Raw genomic sequence first — 15,248 nt, 5'->3', positions numbered from 1 at the left:
TCCGCTTAAAGCGCCAGGAGGATGTATCATAATGGGCTGCAGCGGGCAATTTAGTGCCAATCTCATCCACGAGTGTTAATTTGTAATAGTGTACCGTGAAGTTATTCTCTGTGCTTACGTTAAGCTTAATACTGTAAAGTTAATCATTTTTTATTCATCCCACGAGAAACGCGCAACTCCTGCTGTCTCTTCAGTTCACTCCAAACAACTCAATTGAGCTGTCATCACGTCGCTGCAAGGTGAGTGATCTCTTCCTCAGATGCAAACACGAGATTTTATCCAGAGTTGTTTGGTCAGACAAGTTGTTTTCTGTTGTGAAATATCACATCACATTTACTGCACGAAATGTTTACTTCAAGATAAGGCGCTTCAGTTGTTCGCTCAACATCTGTATTTGTATACTGTCGTATTCGTGCAACTATAGCTATGTTTTTGTTGAGTATCATTAGATCACAACATTGAAATATCGTTTGGATTTATTTAACTTATTCTTTCAATTATTATTTTTTATCACATGCCACAACTGAATACAGTTTTAAAATAATCCCTTGTCCTCACTCAAACTAATGACTCATTCAGAATGAATACAAGTGTCACAACTCATCTCATAGCTTTAAGATATTTGTGTTGAACTCTTAACATTCTGTACATAATGGAAGTTGTTGGCTTTATTTTTGAAATATGTTTTGGATTGATTACATTTAAAGAAAACGTAGCCCAATATGTAAGATCACAATAATTAATATCATATTGCTATTTAATGTGTGCAAACCAGTTGGAAGGCCTCATATTTAATGTTTAGTCAAATGGGCCCTGCCTCCATAAATAGGTCAGACTGTACCTTTTGCAATTACTGAAATAGCAAGCTATACTGTTTTTCAAAACAACTCATTATATTTCCACACCATGGTTTCAAACCACATGTAGCCCTGCACTGCCACAACCGCTCGAGCTCAGCTGGTGCACTGCACGAGAGCCACAGAGGGCCACAAACCTAACCTGACCCAACACAACACTTTACCTTTCACTGTAACGCTGGAACTTTTTAGAGACTTTTGAGAGTTTTGCTGTGATATATGTATTCAAGTCATATGCCCAGTAGCTACAGTGTAGTTATGGCAATGAACATTTCCTCCAACAATGCAACATATTAAAGGACATAAGATACACAAAATAAAAAAATAAAAACTGTGCAAAATGAAACAGAGTAGTATAGATTAGAATAAAATAGTATACTGTATGTATGCTTTAGTTATTTAGAGGATTAATAATTCTCACATATTTAATTACTACAATGAAACTGACGCATGACCTCATTTTGTTCATCTCCATTTCCCATGTCTTTAATTGTCACAATGATCAAAATTGCTGATCTCATCACTTTACACAGGACAGTCCTCTAGTCGTGCAAAAAATATTTGCAGGCTAGTGCAAGCGAGTTTTAGCCCTTACATCCTTCTCAGTGCATGGAAGGGTTAACCACAGGGTGTGATGGAAACAGTTTGACGCATTGCATTTTTTCTGTTTTATAATCTTTCTTAAGTCCATGCAAAGCAGGACATTTGCTCCCCTTTTCGCCAGCCTGTGACGACACACGCTTGGAAGATTATTCTTCAGTCTCAACTTTTACTGATTAAAAGTGCCCTGTCCTATGTGCAGTATTAGCAGGAGGGTTACAAGTCCGCTGTAATTGCTAGTGTGCTTCACCGACTGCTGTTGTGGATGCAGTGTCAAAGACATATTTGGACACTGAAGCTAGTCAGATTATTCTGCTGCTTCGGGGTATTTGAGAAAGTCTTGTGTATCTGGTGTGAGATGTGTGTGTTTACAGTGACAGCTACAACAAACGTGTGTCTTATGATCCTTCAAAATAAAGTTAATAAACACATCTGACATATGTCGTTTTTTCAGATCCAGTCATCTGTTGATGGATCTGTATTTGGGATAAACTTGCTGTCATTTTCAATTTCTTTCAATGCAACCCGGTCTTACTAGTTTCTCAAATGTTCTACCCCCTGACCCAATTTCTTAGTCACAAAAGAGTTCTCATGACCCAAATTTGTCATGTGGCAAGCTTGAAGAGCTAGGTGGAGCCTCAAACAGATTATATAAGGATACACTTTAAGATATATTTACAACAGCTCTGAAATAAAAATATCCATCAGTCTTTTTGTATTGGGTTAGTTGTGACAACTAACAAAGTTACATTGGTCACTCTCAAGTTTTTAGCTTAAACCTGGACTTTTCTTTTCTCACCCCATTGTATTGTCTATTTGAAAGCAGTTTACCATGTCATTTTGTACAGTATGGTAGCTCCACCTACAACCGCATCTGTGCTCTGTTTCTAATCCGTTTTAATCCTGCATTTACTTAGTATCTGTGCAATGATTAGTGCTTTCATCAGCTTGTACTCTGCAAAGAACCACAGACATTGAGAAGATGATAAATATTAGCCTATTGTCATACATGGCTAAAACACCACCCACGTGTTATCTCTGTCCATGCTCTTTCACATCATTTGAAATAAAATAAAGTTTGCATCTGAGCTGAAATGATAACTTGAATTTATGAATAGATGGCAAATATTTTGATAATTAATTAATAATTGCATTTGTTTGTAATAAGAAAACACCAACAAAAACAGTCGTTTTTAAATAGTTGTGACAACATGAATATAATTCATTGTACATTGGAAACCTTTGGGTTTACGACTTTTTGTTCAACATATAAAGACTTTAGAAGAACCTACCCTTGGCTCTCCTAAATAAGTAACTTTGTAAATAATCAAGGAAACGGTCAACAAATTGATAATCAAAATGAAACCATGATCACATATCGAGTGTGTTCTAAAACAAATTACAATGTAGTCCCTTATTGTTATTTGTGTAATGTTCCTTTACAGAACAAATTCCCCCCAAATGCTGTTAAGGCATCAAAGCAGTGTCTGCGTGTGTGCTTCTTCTCTATAGTATTTGCCTTAGGAGGTTTAGCCTCTCTTCCTTGTGCCCCAACAGTATCATGCTCACTCCGGCTGCACAGGGCTGAAAGTGGGTCTTTGACTCGCCTGATAGCTTTTGACAGCTCACTCTCATCCCCGGTGGATCAATGGAGCTCAGCGCTCTTCATTAGAAACATCGATGTACCGTACATTCCCACAGGCTCAGCATCAAGCCTTCAGGCCGGTCAGAGAAAGAAGCTTTATTGTGTTATTCCCCACAAGAACCTGCTTGACTTCTGTGTGACATTTTATTTTCTTCAATTGAAGAATATTGTGGGAAAATGGTGAAGCAGGTATACCTCGATATTTGATGATTTTTAACAGGCACATTTTGGTCAAACATCACCTTGAATGTAAATAAAACATGATAATGATTATTTTGGATAATAAGTATAATTGCTACTACTGAAATAATGAGTTAAGTGGATTGCCAAACATTTTGATAATAACTGAATCATAATGTACAGTTATTTTTCAAGCACATGGCAAACATTCACTGAGTACAACTTCTTGCTGCTTTTCTGTGTTTGTATATGATTGTAAATTGAATAATTATATGTTTTTGGAACAAACATATTTCATCATGTGCAACGCCTATGACAGGTTCATTGATTAAACAATACAACAATTGTAATCGTGGCCCTTCATTCCTCTTGGAAAGCATGTCATAGATATATACCCTCAAATGCTAATTAATATTACGTTACATATTTCTTGCTGTATTTTCGCATTCCTAAGAAAAGCTGCTTATTAAAATAAGAATTATTTTTTCATAAGCTTATTTCAGAGAGCAAAATAAGCGTACTATTATTCAACATACTTGCAGCATGATTTTCACCTTCTATTTTTTTCTTTAAAATGCTTGAGCTTATTAAAAATGTGATGCTGGAATTAAAGAGTTTAAAATTCCCCTTTAGCAATCCTGCACTACTTTGCCTAAGTGGCAAACGCTGTCCTGTCTGGTGGTTGTTTATATTAAAATGGAGGAAATGAGAACTAGGGCTGAACGATTAATCGATTTTAAATCGAAATCGCGATTTTAATTGATGCGATTATCAAATCGCAAAGCCTGCGATTTAAAAAAAAAACGTTCAATTTTTTAAATTTGTTTTTCTTCTTGTGTGTCAGTCATCCACACCAATCACAAGTGCTGTGCTCCACATGGAACAGCCATTGTTAACCAATCAGAAGTGGCCCATGATAGAAGGTGATAGACAGATTGATCCAATCATCTTCCAAATATTTTTGAAAGTGCCTGCCCTTTCCAAATGGCTTCCAATGGAGCTTTCCTAGATGGTTTGGTGAAACAAATCATCAGAGTCAGGTTAGTAATGCTCCATCACATGTTTTACATCTATTACAGGGTGAATCTTCAACTGAAGCTTGACTTTAAAGCAACCCAACAGAAGTTTCATGTAAGTTTAGTTCTTTCACTCGTAGCTCGGGCTGCGGGGGTGCTAGAGACGGGAGTGTGTTGATGCGACCTTCCTAGCCGGAGATATGGCTACATTTTAGAATAAACTTCCGTTGGGTCGCTTAAAAACAAATATCGCGAATCGAATCGCAATCGCAATATTTGTCAGAAAAATTACAGGGTGTACCATTTATATTTATATTATATTACATTATTTCCCCAAATCGTACAGCCCTAATGAGAACTTGAATATTATTCAAGTGAGCTCTCTGAAGAAGTTTGCTGTGTGTGGATGCAGGCTGCAGGGTTCATTGTAAACACAAGTGTTGCATCAGCAAACGTTTGAAATGATGGCATCACACACATGTTGTTATGTGCAACAAGAAAGGAATAACACACATAGTGCAGACACTGGAGATGCTAGTTGGTTACAGAGGTTGTTGTCATGATGATAGTAGAGCGCATGAGCCAATGGCTGCGCTAATGTCATCATCTGCTTTTTGATTGGCTCTCAATTTACACAAGCTAATCACTGAAGGAATGCAGCCCACCTATTTAGTCACACACAAAGCCTTATACACACACTCAGAGAAATGCATTGATACACACGTTCACACAGGCAGCTAGCTGTCACACTGGGAAAAGCAGTGTGTCTCTCTCTGGTCTGATCATCAATAATGCATGGCTTTGGGAGGATGAAAGGCTGTTTTGGCTTGAGGCATATGTCTCATAAGGAGAGAGAGACATCAGCAGTAGTAGTTACTTATAACTGTACATCCATAGAAACCGTGAGTGCTCCTTCACATGGCCGTCCTCAGTAGAACTGCATATCAAGCTGGCAGTGAACTGATGGCTAAATGTTTAAATTAGTTCATTCATAAATATCAGGAAAGACATTTGTAGGTCTTTATTCTAGATTGTTTTTGTCTGAATTCTAAGTATAGAATGTGTTTTTCGTTACACATATTGTAAAGTCTCCTGAGACAAAGAGGATATTTAGTGTTGACTTTTGATGAATGCTTAGAGGTATACCGTATTTAAAGTCCTCAAAGTGTAGGGATTTCACTTTGTGATCATAAAATCTGTTACAGGTAGAGTTTCTTCTTAAAGGTTTGGTGTAGTTTAGCATTGATTCTAGGAACATTTCAAGGCACTTATTTCAAGATATACCGCTGCGTTACAACTCATTTCCCCCATAATGATGTGGATAAATGGTGCAATACTTTACCTCACACAACCTTACCTGACTTCATGTTGGGGCTCATAAAAGCCAGTTGAGCAGAAAAAACATTTGGATGCTTTTTTGCATGAGAAATAATAAGATAATGCACAGGCAGCATGGCTCACCTCACTGTAAAGGACCTGCCTCTGTTTGGCTGACACAGATATTAAATCAGCAATCCTGTCACAAACAGAACAGCTAAACAGGGTGTACCATTTATATGTCTTTGGTACCATGTGGCGCAATTTCTCTTCTCTCTAATTTCCTGCGAACCCTTTGGTTATAGACATTCATATGTAAATACAGTACAGTTTTTGCAAGTAAAACTCTGTGTGTGTGTGTGTGTTTGCTATGTGTATACGGATGTGGGATAGCACGCATTGGCCCTTTGAAGTTCCTCATTCACTCTACTCCTTTTCCCCATGTCTCATCTCTCTTTGAAGACCATGTAGCCATGATTATTAAAGCTGCCCTCTTTCCACTTCAAACGTATGGAATGAATATGGATATGATATGACACCAAACTTTCCACCGACACACTTCACTCCCCTCCTGCCCTGCTGTTTAGTGAAGTGTGAACGACCCTGCCATCTCAAACAATCTCTCTGGGAGCTAAACTTGTCATTCAGTGAAATGTCTTTGAGTTGAGGCATGAGCTATTTGGAAAAGTTGTGACACTGCTGTTCAAGAATGATGACATGAAGCTGCAGGGGGATATCACAACTTCTTGGTATTATCTCAGGTTCTCTGTGACCTAAGCCAGCAATATGTTTGCATGTTTTTAGCGTGTTGTAGCATATTATTCTCATTTCATCGACCATCCATATATTTTATAACCTATTTTAATTTGCATCAATCGTCTCGATCTCAAACTGTCCTCCAGGCACTGTTTTTTTTAAGGGTGTTATGATAACATTATCATTAGGATGCATGCATGGCTTAGCCCGTACACTACATATTGATAACACTACTGCTTTTTCCGAAGCATACCATATGTGATACCTCCCCTCAGCGTGCCCTCGAACATGCCATCAACCAAAGTTGCGTGCTTAATCTGATGAATAATTCTATTTTGACAAAATAGTGGAAACTAAAAATCTTCATCAGAGAAACACCAACAATTGACCTGTTCATTCAGTAGGAGTCATTTTGATTGGTAAAACATTTTAAATGAAACAACAATACTGTAGGTTAATATTATTTTTCTTTCTGTGAAAGAACAACATATTTTTTAAAAGCAGAGTATTTTCCTATACATAAAACATGTCTGGAGGAGAGCTTTATACTTTGAAGCAATGCTGATGGGTTATCAATTTTTTAGCACGCTTCTAACAAGTTTGTTTTAAAAACCATTGTGGGACGAGCTGGAAGCCATGTCTGTGTGATAGTTGGGAAGTGAGTGAAAGATATGATGTATGTTTTGAAAAAATGTTTGTCCAAAACATATGAAACCAACAGGAGGGCCTTTTATCCCTAAAGTATTTAATCTAGTGGCCTTTCAGGATTGTTGTTTGATTGCAAATGTACAATGTTGGTGGTAAAGCATCACATCCTTTGTACTGGTATGTCTGTCTTGCAGGTAAATCATTTTGGATTACACTTAACTCAATTAACTCCCCTTGAAAACAGAACAAAATTCCTGAAAGGCTTAATGAACATAATGTTCCTTACTCCACTGCTTACACCCGTGTGGTTACCGTGCCGACTGTGTGCTGACTCTCTGATGTCCAGTGGTACTGTTGACCAGCCAGCTCTGTGTACAATCGATAGCTCGATCAATAAACTGGGCTGCTGGACTGTTTGTTTGGTCAGCACACAAAACCTCACGCTCTGTTTCCCCCTCTTGTTCTTCTTTCTCAAGTTCAAAAATAGTTTATTTGCATGAATGGGTAGCCAGCTAACGCTCTTTCTGTCACTTCCTCTGTGTGTGTGTGTGTGTGTGTGTGTGTGTGTGTGTGTGTGTGTGTGTGTGTGTGTGTGTGTGTGTGTGTGTGTGTGTGTGTGTGTGTGTGTGTGTGTGTGTGTGTGTGTGTGTGTGTGTGTGTGTGTGTGTGTGTGTGTGTGTGTGTGTGTGTGTGTGTGTGTGTGTGTGTGTGTGTGTGTGTGTGTGTGTGTGTGTGTGTGTGTGTGTGTGTGTGTGCATCAGAGAGAGAGACTGTGTGATTTTCTGCAGGAGGGAGTTGTGTCTTTTTTAGGGTTTTTCTGCCCCACCTTTTTCACAAGCCCCTGTGTTTGTTCTCTAATCTGCAGGCCAGGCAGCAAAGGTGTTCTTCATATTATGCTGGAGGGCAGTTGATTCAATACATTTTCTAATGTTCATTCTTTTTCTTTTTTAAGGCTTGGCGATGGGATTGCGTGCATGGATTTGAGTGCATCTTGTTGACTAGAAAACCATGGTGAGTCTCTCTCGCTGCCTTACTCACTCTCTCTCTCTGTCTCTCTCGCATGCATGCACACATTTTCTCCATTTCTTCAGCTCCGTCTGACTTGCATGCTCACAGAGCCTGACTTGGAGTTCAAGCAAAGGCAGACAGACAATTACATGAAGCACTTTCCAAGTTTTTTCACCTCTTTCATTTCTTTCCATTCCTCTTCCTGATTTCTCTTTCCTTACTATGTTTGTTCTCTTCCATCTCTGTCCATTTGTGTTGTTGACACCACAACATAAGCCCTGTGCCCTCAACCCATGGCACACACGATGGTTGCCTCTCATCAGCATGACAGGGTGCCTGTGTCTGTCTCTAACACCATATGGGCCTCTCTCTATGTTTGGGTGTGACGCCAGTGCCCGCTCCACTGCCATCTGACCTGCAAATGAAAACACAGGCTGCCCTCATTTCCCCTTGCAGATCATTATTTGTTATTGTCACATTTTGATCTTTCATTCAGAGCCCATCTTCAATGTTTGTGAGCTCTGGTTTTGCTATTTATAGCAAAAATAATGCCAGCATTGTCTTTTGTCAAATTGCCATTCCGCTTCTGAATCAGACACAATAAATCAAATTAAAACCATTATAGATGAAGTGAGGTAGGACTACATCATTTCTGACTTTTACTACCTCCCAGCAGTTTCCCTTTGTGTGCATTGTCTAAACTCTGAACAATACAATCAGGAACTTTAACCCTGCTGTAAAAGCCTCATTTGCACATGACACGATAAAGCCTTCTGTGCCTGTGTAGGACATTTCAACGTGTGCTTAAGTGAATTGAAGGATATCCAGCAACTCTGTCTAACTTCAGCCCTAACTCAACAAATTATAGGGAAAATAAAGTTGGTTAAAGCCCCACGGTAGCAGGGTATCATTAATTGATTCTGTGTTCAGAGAAGAGCAAAGAGACAGGAAAAAGAAAACAGGTGTGCAGCCGTTTCAAAGCTCTTCCTGTCTGCGGGGGGAGAAGAACTCATGATAAACATCATGGATAGGTTGTGTGAATCAACTCTGCTTTGTACTGTTTGGGCTCTCTTCAAACCCAGGGTCTGATGTAATTCTTCCCTGTTGAGAATGGTTAAGCCAGAAACAACCACTTCTCTCTGCTTCGAGGCTCAGCTTGGTAGTAATTGCTGCTACTCTCAGAGCTGCACAGCCCTTATATGGGACAACTCAGTGCACTTACTGTATTTGCACAAATCAGGCTCTATTGGCTGTCAACATTTACAGGCTGTGACTAAAATGCCTGAGATGTATCACGTCAGAAATACCAGTGGCAAGATGGAGAGGATATGACCCAAACTGTGGTTGAACTTTGATGCGTCTTTGTCATTTCCTGTTTACTTGCTCGCCTTGTACCTCTGACTTTTTCCTCTGTCCTTTCTGAGTTTGGCTACAGTTCTTAGAGGAGTGTTCTCAAGCATCTGAAGCACCAACATAACAATCATTTTCAGCTCATCAATATACAAATGTTTTAGCACAGTTTTTTTTGTTTTCCTAGAACAAGGTCTCACTTGTACACCTGAACGTTGTCTTGCATCATAAGCATTCTCTGTTTCACATAAACCGAATAAAACCTCCCATAAATAAATATAAAAATAACACAGTACAATATGCTATATACATCTGCAATGTATTGAGTTGCATTCCTTTACATTTATGGTCTGACATACACAGATATACACTCAAATCAGTCCTCTGACCGACATGTCATAAGGTCATAATACAGGCAACTGTACATGTAGACAGTAAGTAATGGGACCAGGAATGAATACTGCACGTGGCTCGCTCAGTAAAAAAACAACTCACAGATGTGATATTGGTGCCTTAAAACAAGACTATGTCACCTTTGAAAAAAGTAATTAGCATATTCTGCTTCTTAAACACACATGCAAAAGGAACAAAACACACTCCTGCTCAGTTAAACTCTTTGACCGTTAGTTTTTGGTGACTAATGTTAGAACGTAACTGAATTAGTTAACTGACATTATTATCTTCTCTTCTTGTCTCAACACTTATACTAAACTTGTATTATTATTATTTCACAAATGTCAATGTCGCCTTTGTCATCTTTTTTCAGTCGAACTTGACATTGTCTCACTTTGAATTAACTTCAAATTAAAAGGTGTTATACTCATGTTCAACACACTGTCTGACTTCTAAAGGAATGCACTAAATACACTTCTATGCTTCTTTTTCCTTTTTTACGTGGCATGTTTCCTATGTTTTTTTTATCTTATTGGATATTTATCTGGCAAAAGATCGGTGAAGTATTTGTTGTCAAACACATTAGCAGCACTTTCTTTTAAAATGTGCCAAGTGTTTGATGCCACACTTATTTATGTTGCAGCTACCTCACAACCTAAGCCGGTTTAGTGTCACGTGAGTCGAGTGACCTCAGCAGATGTCAGTCTAGTTAGTATACCATATTTATGTGTTCCTAATGTGGTAGGAAATTCATTCTGATTCATTACACTTTCATCAAGTGCCTTGGAAAATGTTCCCCATGTGTTGTTCCCGGAGGCAGCCAGGCCAGCAGTGCTCCAGCCAGACCCGGCGCCGTGGGAGGGCCAGAGAGGGCCAGGCCCTCCCATTTGACATTTCTGCCCTCCCCCAATAAAAACGTTTTATTTTATTTCTTTTTTTTATAAATAAACTGTGAACTTTAGTGCTACAATGTATGTGATGTCAGATAGTAACAACAAAAAAAGATCAAATTAATGTTACTAGCTTGACCTCGGCAAACCCCAGGGCTGAGTTAGCGAGCCCAATCCTTCAATCCTTCAATCCTTCAATCTGTTCCATTCTTCAGGCAAACGGCGTCTCCAGCTTTATTAGCATAAAGCAGTAAGTAGAATGTTTGCATGTCTATTAAATATGTCATTGCTCACTGCGCCACATTACGCACTGCATAATGTGGTGTCGCTCTGTATTATTATGTTTGCTGCTCCGGTCAGCGGTTGCCCAAGTTTAAGGCCCAAGCAAAGCTGTTGCTGTTATGTTTTTATTTCAAATTTGTGCCTTGCTCATGAGCTACCAGTGTTTGTACCGCCACGCACACAATGTTTTAAAAGTGATTTCTATGTTGCCCTTTATTTGTGTATGTATTTGCGATAGGTGTGCGTCTTTACGCAATACTGTTGGCCACGCTGTTTGATTGGATCTATGTGCCGCGGCACATGACGGTTTTGTGTGCACTGCCCTCCCATGAAAATCATATGCCCTCTAGATTTGTTCTGGTGCCGGGTCTGGCTCCAGCCTATATGCTGTTACTCGGGGATTTCACTCTAATTCTCTGTATCTGTGGGGGTCACAGATTAATTCCTGTGCTTTAATAACAGTGGGATTATCAAGATTCAACCAGCTTCTCTGCCTCTTGCCTCACATGACTCACATGACTCACAACTCCAACCAGCTTCATCCATACGTATATGTCTCAGTTTCTCTATTTCTTTATTTTTTCCTGAATATCTTGTACTTTGGATATTCTCTAGTGTATCCCAGACAGTCTGAATTTTCTTCTTTTCTTTTGTCTTGTAGTCAATGTCCAGTTTCTAATACCTCTCTGCCCCCCTGTCTCTTCTAATTTTCTGGGGTCTATTTTGTTAGCTGTCTCTTCCCTTCTCACCCAGACTGTGATGGGTTGGGCCTGACTGTGACTGTTGCTAGATGCCTAGGGATGTGCACGTTTCTATGTGCATGTTGCATGCGTGTGGGTGTGGGTGGGTACATGCACTGTGTATTGCAATGTGGCAGAAAGTTAGATGTTGTCTTATGTAAGCGGGTCTTGGCTGGGTAGAGCAGTTTAGCTCGGGGATGCAGGCTCAGGTGGAGAGACCGATGCTATTTTTGGTATACTGCGCTGCTTACATCCTCCGAACGCATGAGTTATTCACTCACACGTGTCTCCTAGCTCTACCAGGATGAAAGGACAATGGAAAAGTAGCGCTGTGCACATATCTGCCGTGACATTTCATCCCCATGTCTGTCAAGTACAGTACATTCAAATTAATAGTGGAAAAAAATGATATATTATTAAAAAATATTATCATTAGCAGTCATCTACACCTATAAATAAATACATTAGGTCTGCAAAAAAGATGAATAGTTGTTTAACATTATTGTGAATTTAAAAGCTTTTTTAAAAAAAAGTTTTAATAGGCTAAATATAAATAGATATTGAATCAAGTGATCAAAAAAAAAGGTGGTTAATCTATAATGCAAATAACTCTCGCAGCCGTCACTCTGTCCCATTAGAAGAGTATTTACATTTAGAAAATATGTGTATTCTGAAAGGACTCTTGCGTTTTTTATTTAGAACCTGGCTGGAACAAACTAAATGAATACCTGGTAGAAAGAAGTTCAATCATTTTATTTAACTATAACGTTAGAGTTTACATCTTTTCACAAACTGGGTTCATTCTTTTGTTTGTTATTTGCAAATAAGCTGCAAACAAAGATTTTTTCAACATAGATTGAACTGAACAGCAAAACTTAAAATATCTTGTTGAAAAAAATAATTCACATTGACTGGAACTATTCATGGCGCTCTCATACCTGTCTGCTCAATATGAAGCAAAAGCCAACTGCCAGTTAGCTTAGCTAACATGCTACTAGCAGGTTTTACATTTTTGTATTGAATTATAAAGAACGGCAGTATAAGTTGAATATGCTTTTAATCGTTGGTTGTTAATGCCAGAACATAGTGACAAATGCCCATTACAGTTTCCAGAAGCCCAATGGGATGTCTTCAAATGTCTTGTTTTGTCCGACCAACCGTCAATGAAAGATCAAGTTTACAACGTAAAAACATAAAAAGCATTTTTGATGAACAGTAGGCAGTGACTGTTTGTCTCTGGATGGTTTTTGTTGTCATACATGTTGTTGATTTTACCCAGATTAAACGAGACTTCCATTTTTAGCACTAAAACGATGTCCTCTTGCTTTGAACCTCCACACAGCTGGGTAACATGTTCTCATTGTCTCTCTAATCTCTCTCTCTCTCTCTCTCTCTCCATCCATTCTATCTATATTTCAGAGCATGGCTCTGGCCTGGCTCCAGTCTAACCTGCCTTGTGCTAAGCAGACCAGTATCACTAGTATTGCCACTATCAAGCATCAGCACGCTTCCAGTCAAGCTTGCTGAACCTGACCGTGCAGAGAGCCATGCTGTCGGGGTCTTGGCGGCGTTCTATGGGGCACCAGCAGCCCGCTGCAGCGCCTGTGGTGACCCCCAGGAGCATGACAGTGTGTGGGGTCACCAGCGGCACAGTGGTCCTCGAGGCTCAGTATGACTACAACTACTGCGCCGCTGATGGGCGGCAGGTCTGCATCAGGGAGGGGGAACGCTTCGTTCTCCTGAAAAAGACCAACACTGACTGGTGGCAGGTGAGAAAACCATTAATGCGTTGTTTTGTCTTTTTTTTGTCGAACCTGATATTTTTTCATAAAACATGAACATAGTATACCTGTTGGGTTTTCAAAGTAGCTTCCAGTGTTTGAGTTTGGATAAAGAGTGACAATTACAATATCTTTCTTTTTTAAATAAATATCATTGGAAGACCAGCAATGCAATACATCCCTAAGCTGATTGTGGCTCTCAGTCCCAAGCCCATTTGTTGTTACTGACAAAAATAAACAATTATAATTATAATAGTCACAAACATATACTATAACTTTAACAGCAAGATAATTATTGTAATGAATAAACATGATATCTCAACACTGATTTTTTTTCAACAGTTTTAGACAGCATTTTAGAGGGAAAACCTATAATTAACTATGCATACAAAGAAAATACTATTTTTTAGGATTAGTTAACTGTTGATTTCAACCCTTTTTAGCAGATTGGTTGGCAATAAGAACAATATTCATTATTCAAAGACCTTAAACTACTTTAAAAAGATTCAGGTAATTTAATGCATTTGCACCACAGTTTCTTTGGGTAACAATCTAAAAACTCTGTCACTCAAACACACAAACTCTTAAATAGAGGTGGACAATATGTATACATTATTTTATCAAGCATTGAAATTGAGAAATTATTGAATTATACCAACATCATTGTATACTTAACATGTTATGTGCATCATGTCATGTCAAAACACACATTAGCTATTAAAACCATGAAGTCTTGTTTGAAAAAATGTTTGTATTCCAAAAGAGAAGTTGTGGTTTTTCTGATGCAGCGGTTGGACGTCACAGGAACTGCAGCATCACACATTTCCACACAGCGTTCATGCATCAGCTGTGTTTAGAGATAATAAGAAGAGCATTTTGAAATAGTTACTTTTCTTCGACAGGTGCGGAGGATTGGGGCAGCCAGTAAAACAAAGCCTCTGTATGTTCCCGCCACTTATGTAACCGAGGTGCCCATTGCACCGCTGCCATTGCCACGGCGCCGGGTTGTCTCTGACTCGCTAAACTCAAAACTCAGGATACTGCCACAGGTTTCACTCTCTCCTAGCCCAAAGGAGACAACCTATAATGAACAGCAACAAGGTAAAGATAACTTCTATTATGTCTTTTTAAAGGTCATCTATTATGCAAAATCCACTTTTTCACGATCTGTTTGGTATTTCGAGCCAAACACTTCAGAGACATGTTTTGTATATATCTGAGACCTATAATGTATTGATGAAAAAGAGTATGATAGGGGACCTTTAAGCTTAATTCTGTATTATATAGTAAAAATGTGTGTAATGATGTTTCTATTAAGTAAAGGAGGAAAATATCTCTATTTATTTGTACCTTCCTTCTTCAGCAAACAAACCCATTTTCCGCTCCGTGGAAAACCTGAACTCCTTCCAGGGTCAGGACAAGAACTCCAGCACGGGTGGAGGCCACTTCCCCACACTGCCCCTTTGGTCTGGTTTCACCTTTACCTCCAACTCTCCAGCCTCCCTGTCAGGACACCTCATGGTCCCTGTGTCCCCTGCAGTTTCCAACACACAACAGACAACATCGCCAAACCCCAGGTTGGTCCCCATGATCACTCGCAGCCAGAGCTCCAGCAACCTGCCTGAGAACGTGACGGAGAACCCGTACGATGAGGTGGGCGGTGGCTTCAGCAGTCGTGGCAACCACAAGATGCCAAAGAAGTCTTGTAGCCAGTGGGACATGGTGGGATCCTCTGGCAAGAACAACCATCTGCAGGTAGGAAAAGGCAAACCTACAACAGATTGA

At 39.4% G+C, this 15,248-nt stretch overlaps 1 protein-coding gene across 7 annotated transcripts in view; it reads left to right on the top strand.

Moving 5' to 3' along the window:
* The first annotated feature begins 29 nt into the window (after positions 1-29).
* The window catches only part of arhgap9 (Rho GTPase activating protein 9), a 40,109-nt gene continuing 24,890 nt past the window's right edge, over positions 30-15,248 (top strand). For 3 of the 7 annotated variants that reach the window (XM_079682102.1, XM_079682101.1, XM_079682096.1), the window contains exons 1-5: positions 30-239; positions 7,972-8,030; positions 13,102-13,451; positions 14,366-14,564; positions 14,827-15,218. In XM_079682102.1, the coding sequence (XP_079538228.1) occupies positions 13,230-13,451; positions 14,366-14,564; positions 14,827-15,218 (813 nt within the window). In that variant the 5' untranslated portion in view covers positions 30-239; positions 7,972-8,030; positions 13,102-13,229. Of the gene's footprint in view, positions 240-4,302; positions 4,323-7,971; positions 8,031-10,475; positions 10,911-13,101; positions 13,452-14,365; positions 14,565-14,826; positions 15,219-15,248 lie in introns of those variants that run through there. The other 4 variants (XM_079682100.1, XM_079682097.1, XM_079682098.1 and 1 more) reach the window with 4 other exon arrangements.

This window comes from Notothenia rossii (genome assembly GCF_949606895.1).
Source record: "Notothenia rossii genome assembly, chromosome: 5".
Taxonomy (NCBI): domain Eukaryota; kingdom Metazoa; phylum Chordata; class Actinopteri; order Perciformes; family Nototheniidae; genus Notothenia; species Notothenia rossii.
This window is presented reverse-complemented; position numbering and strand designations above follow the sequence as displayed.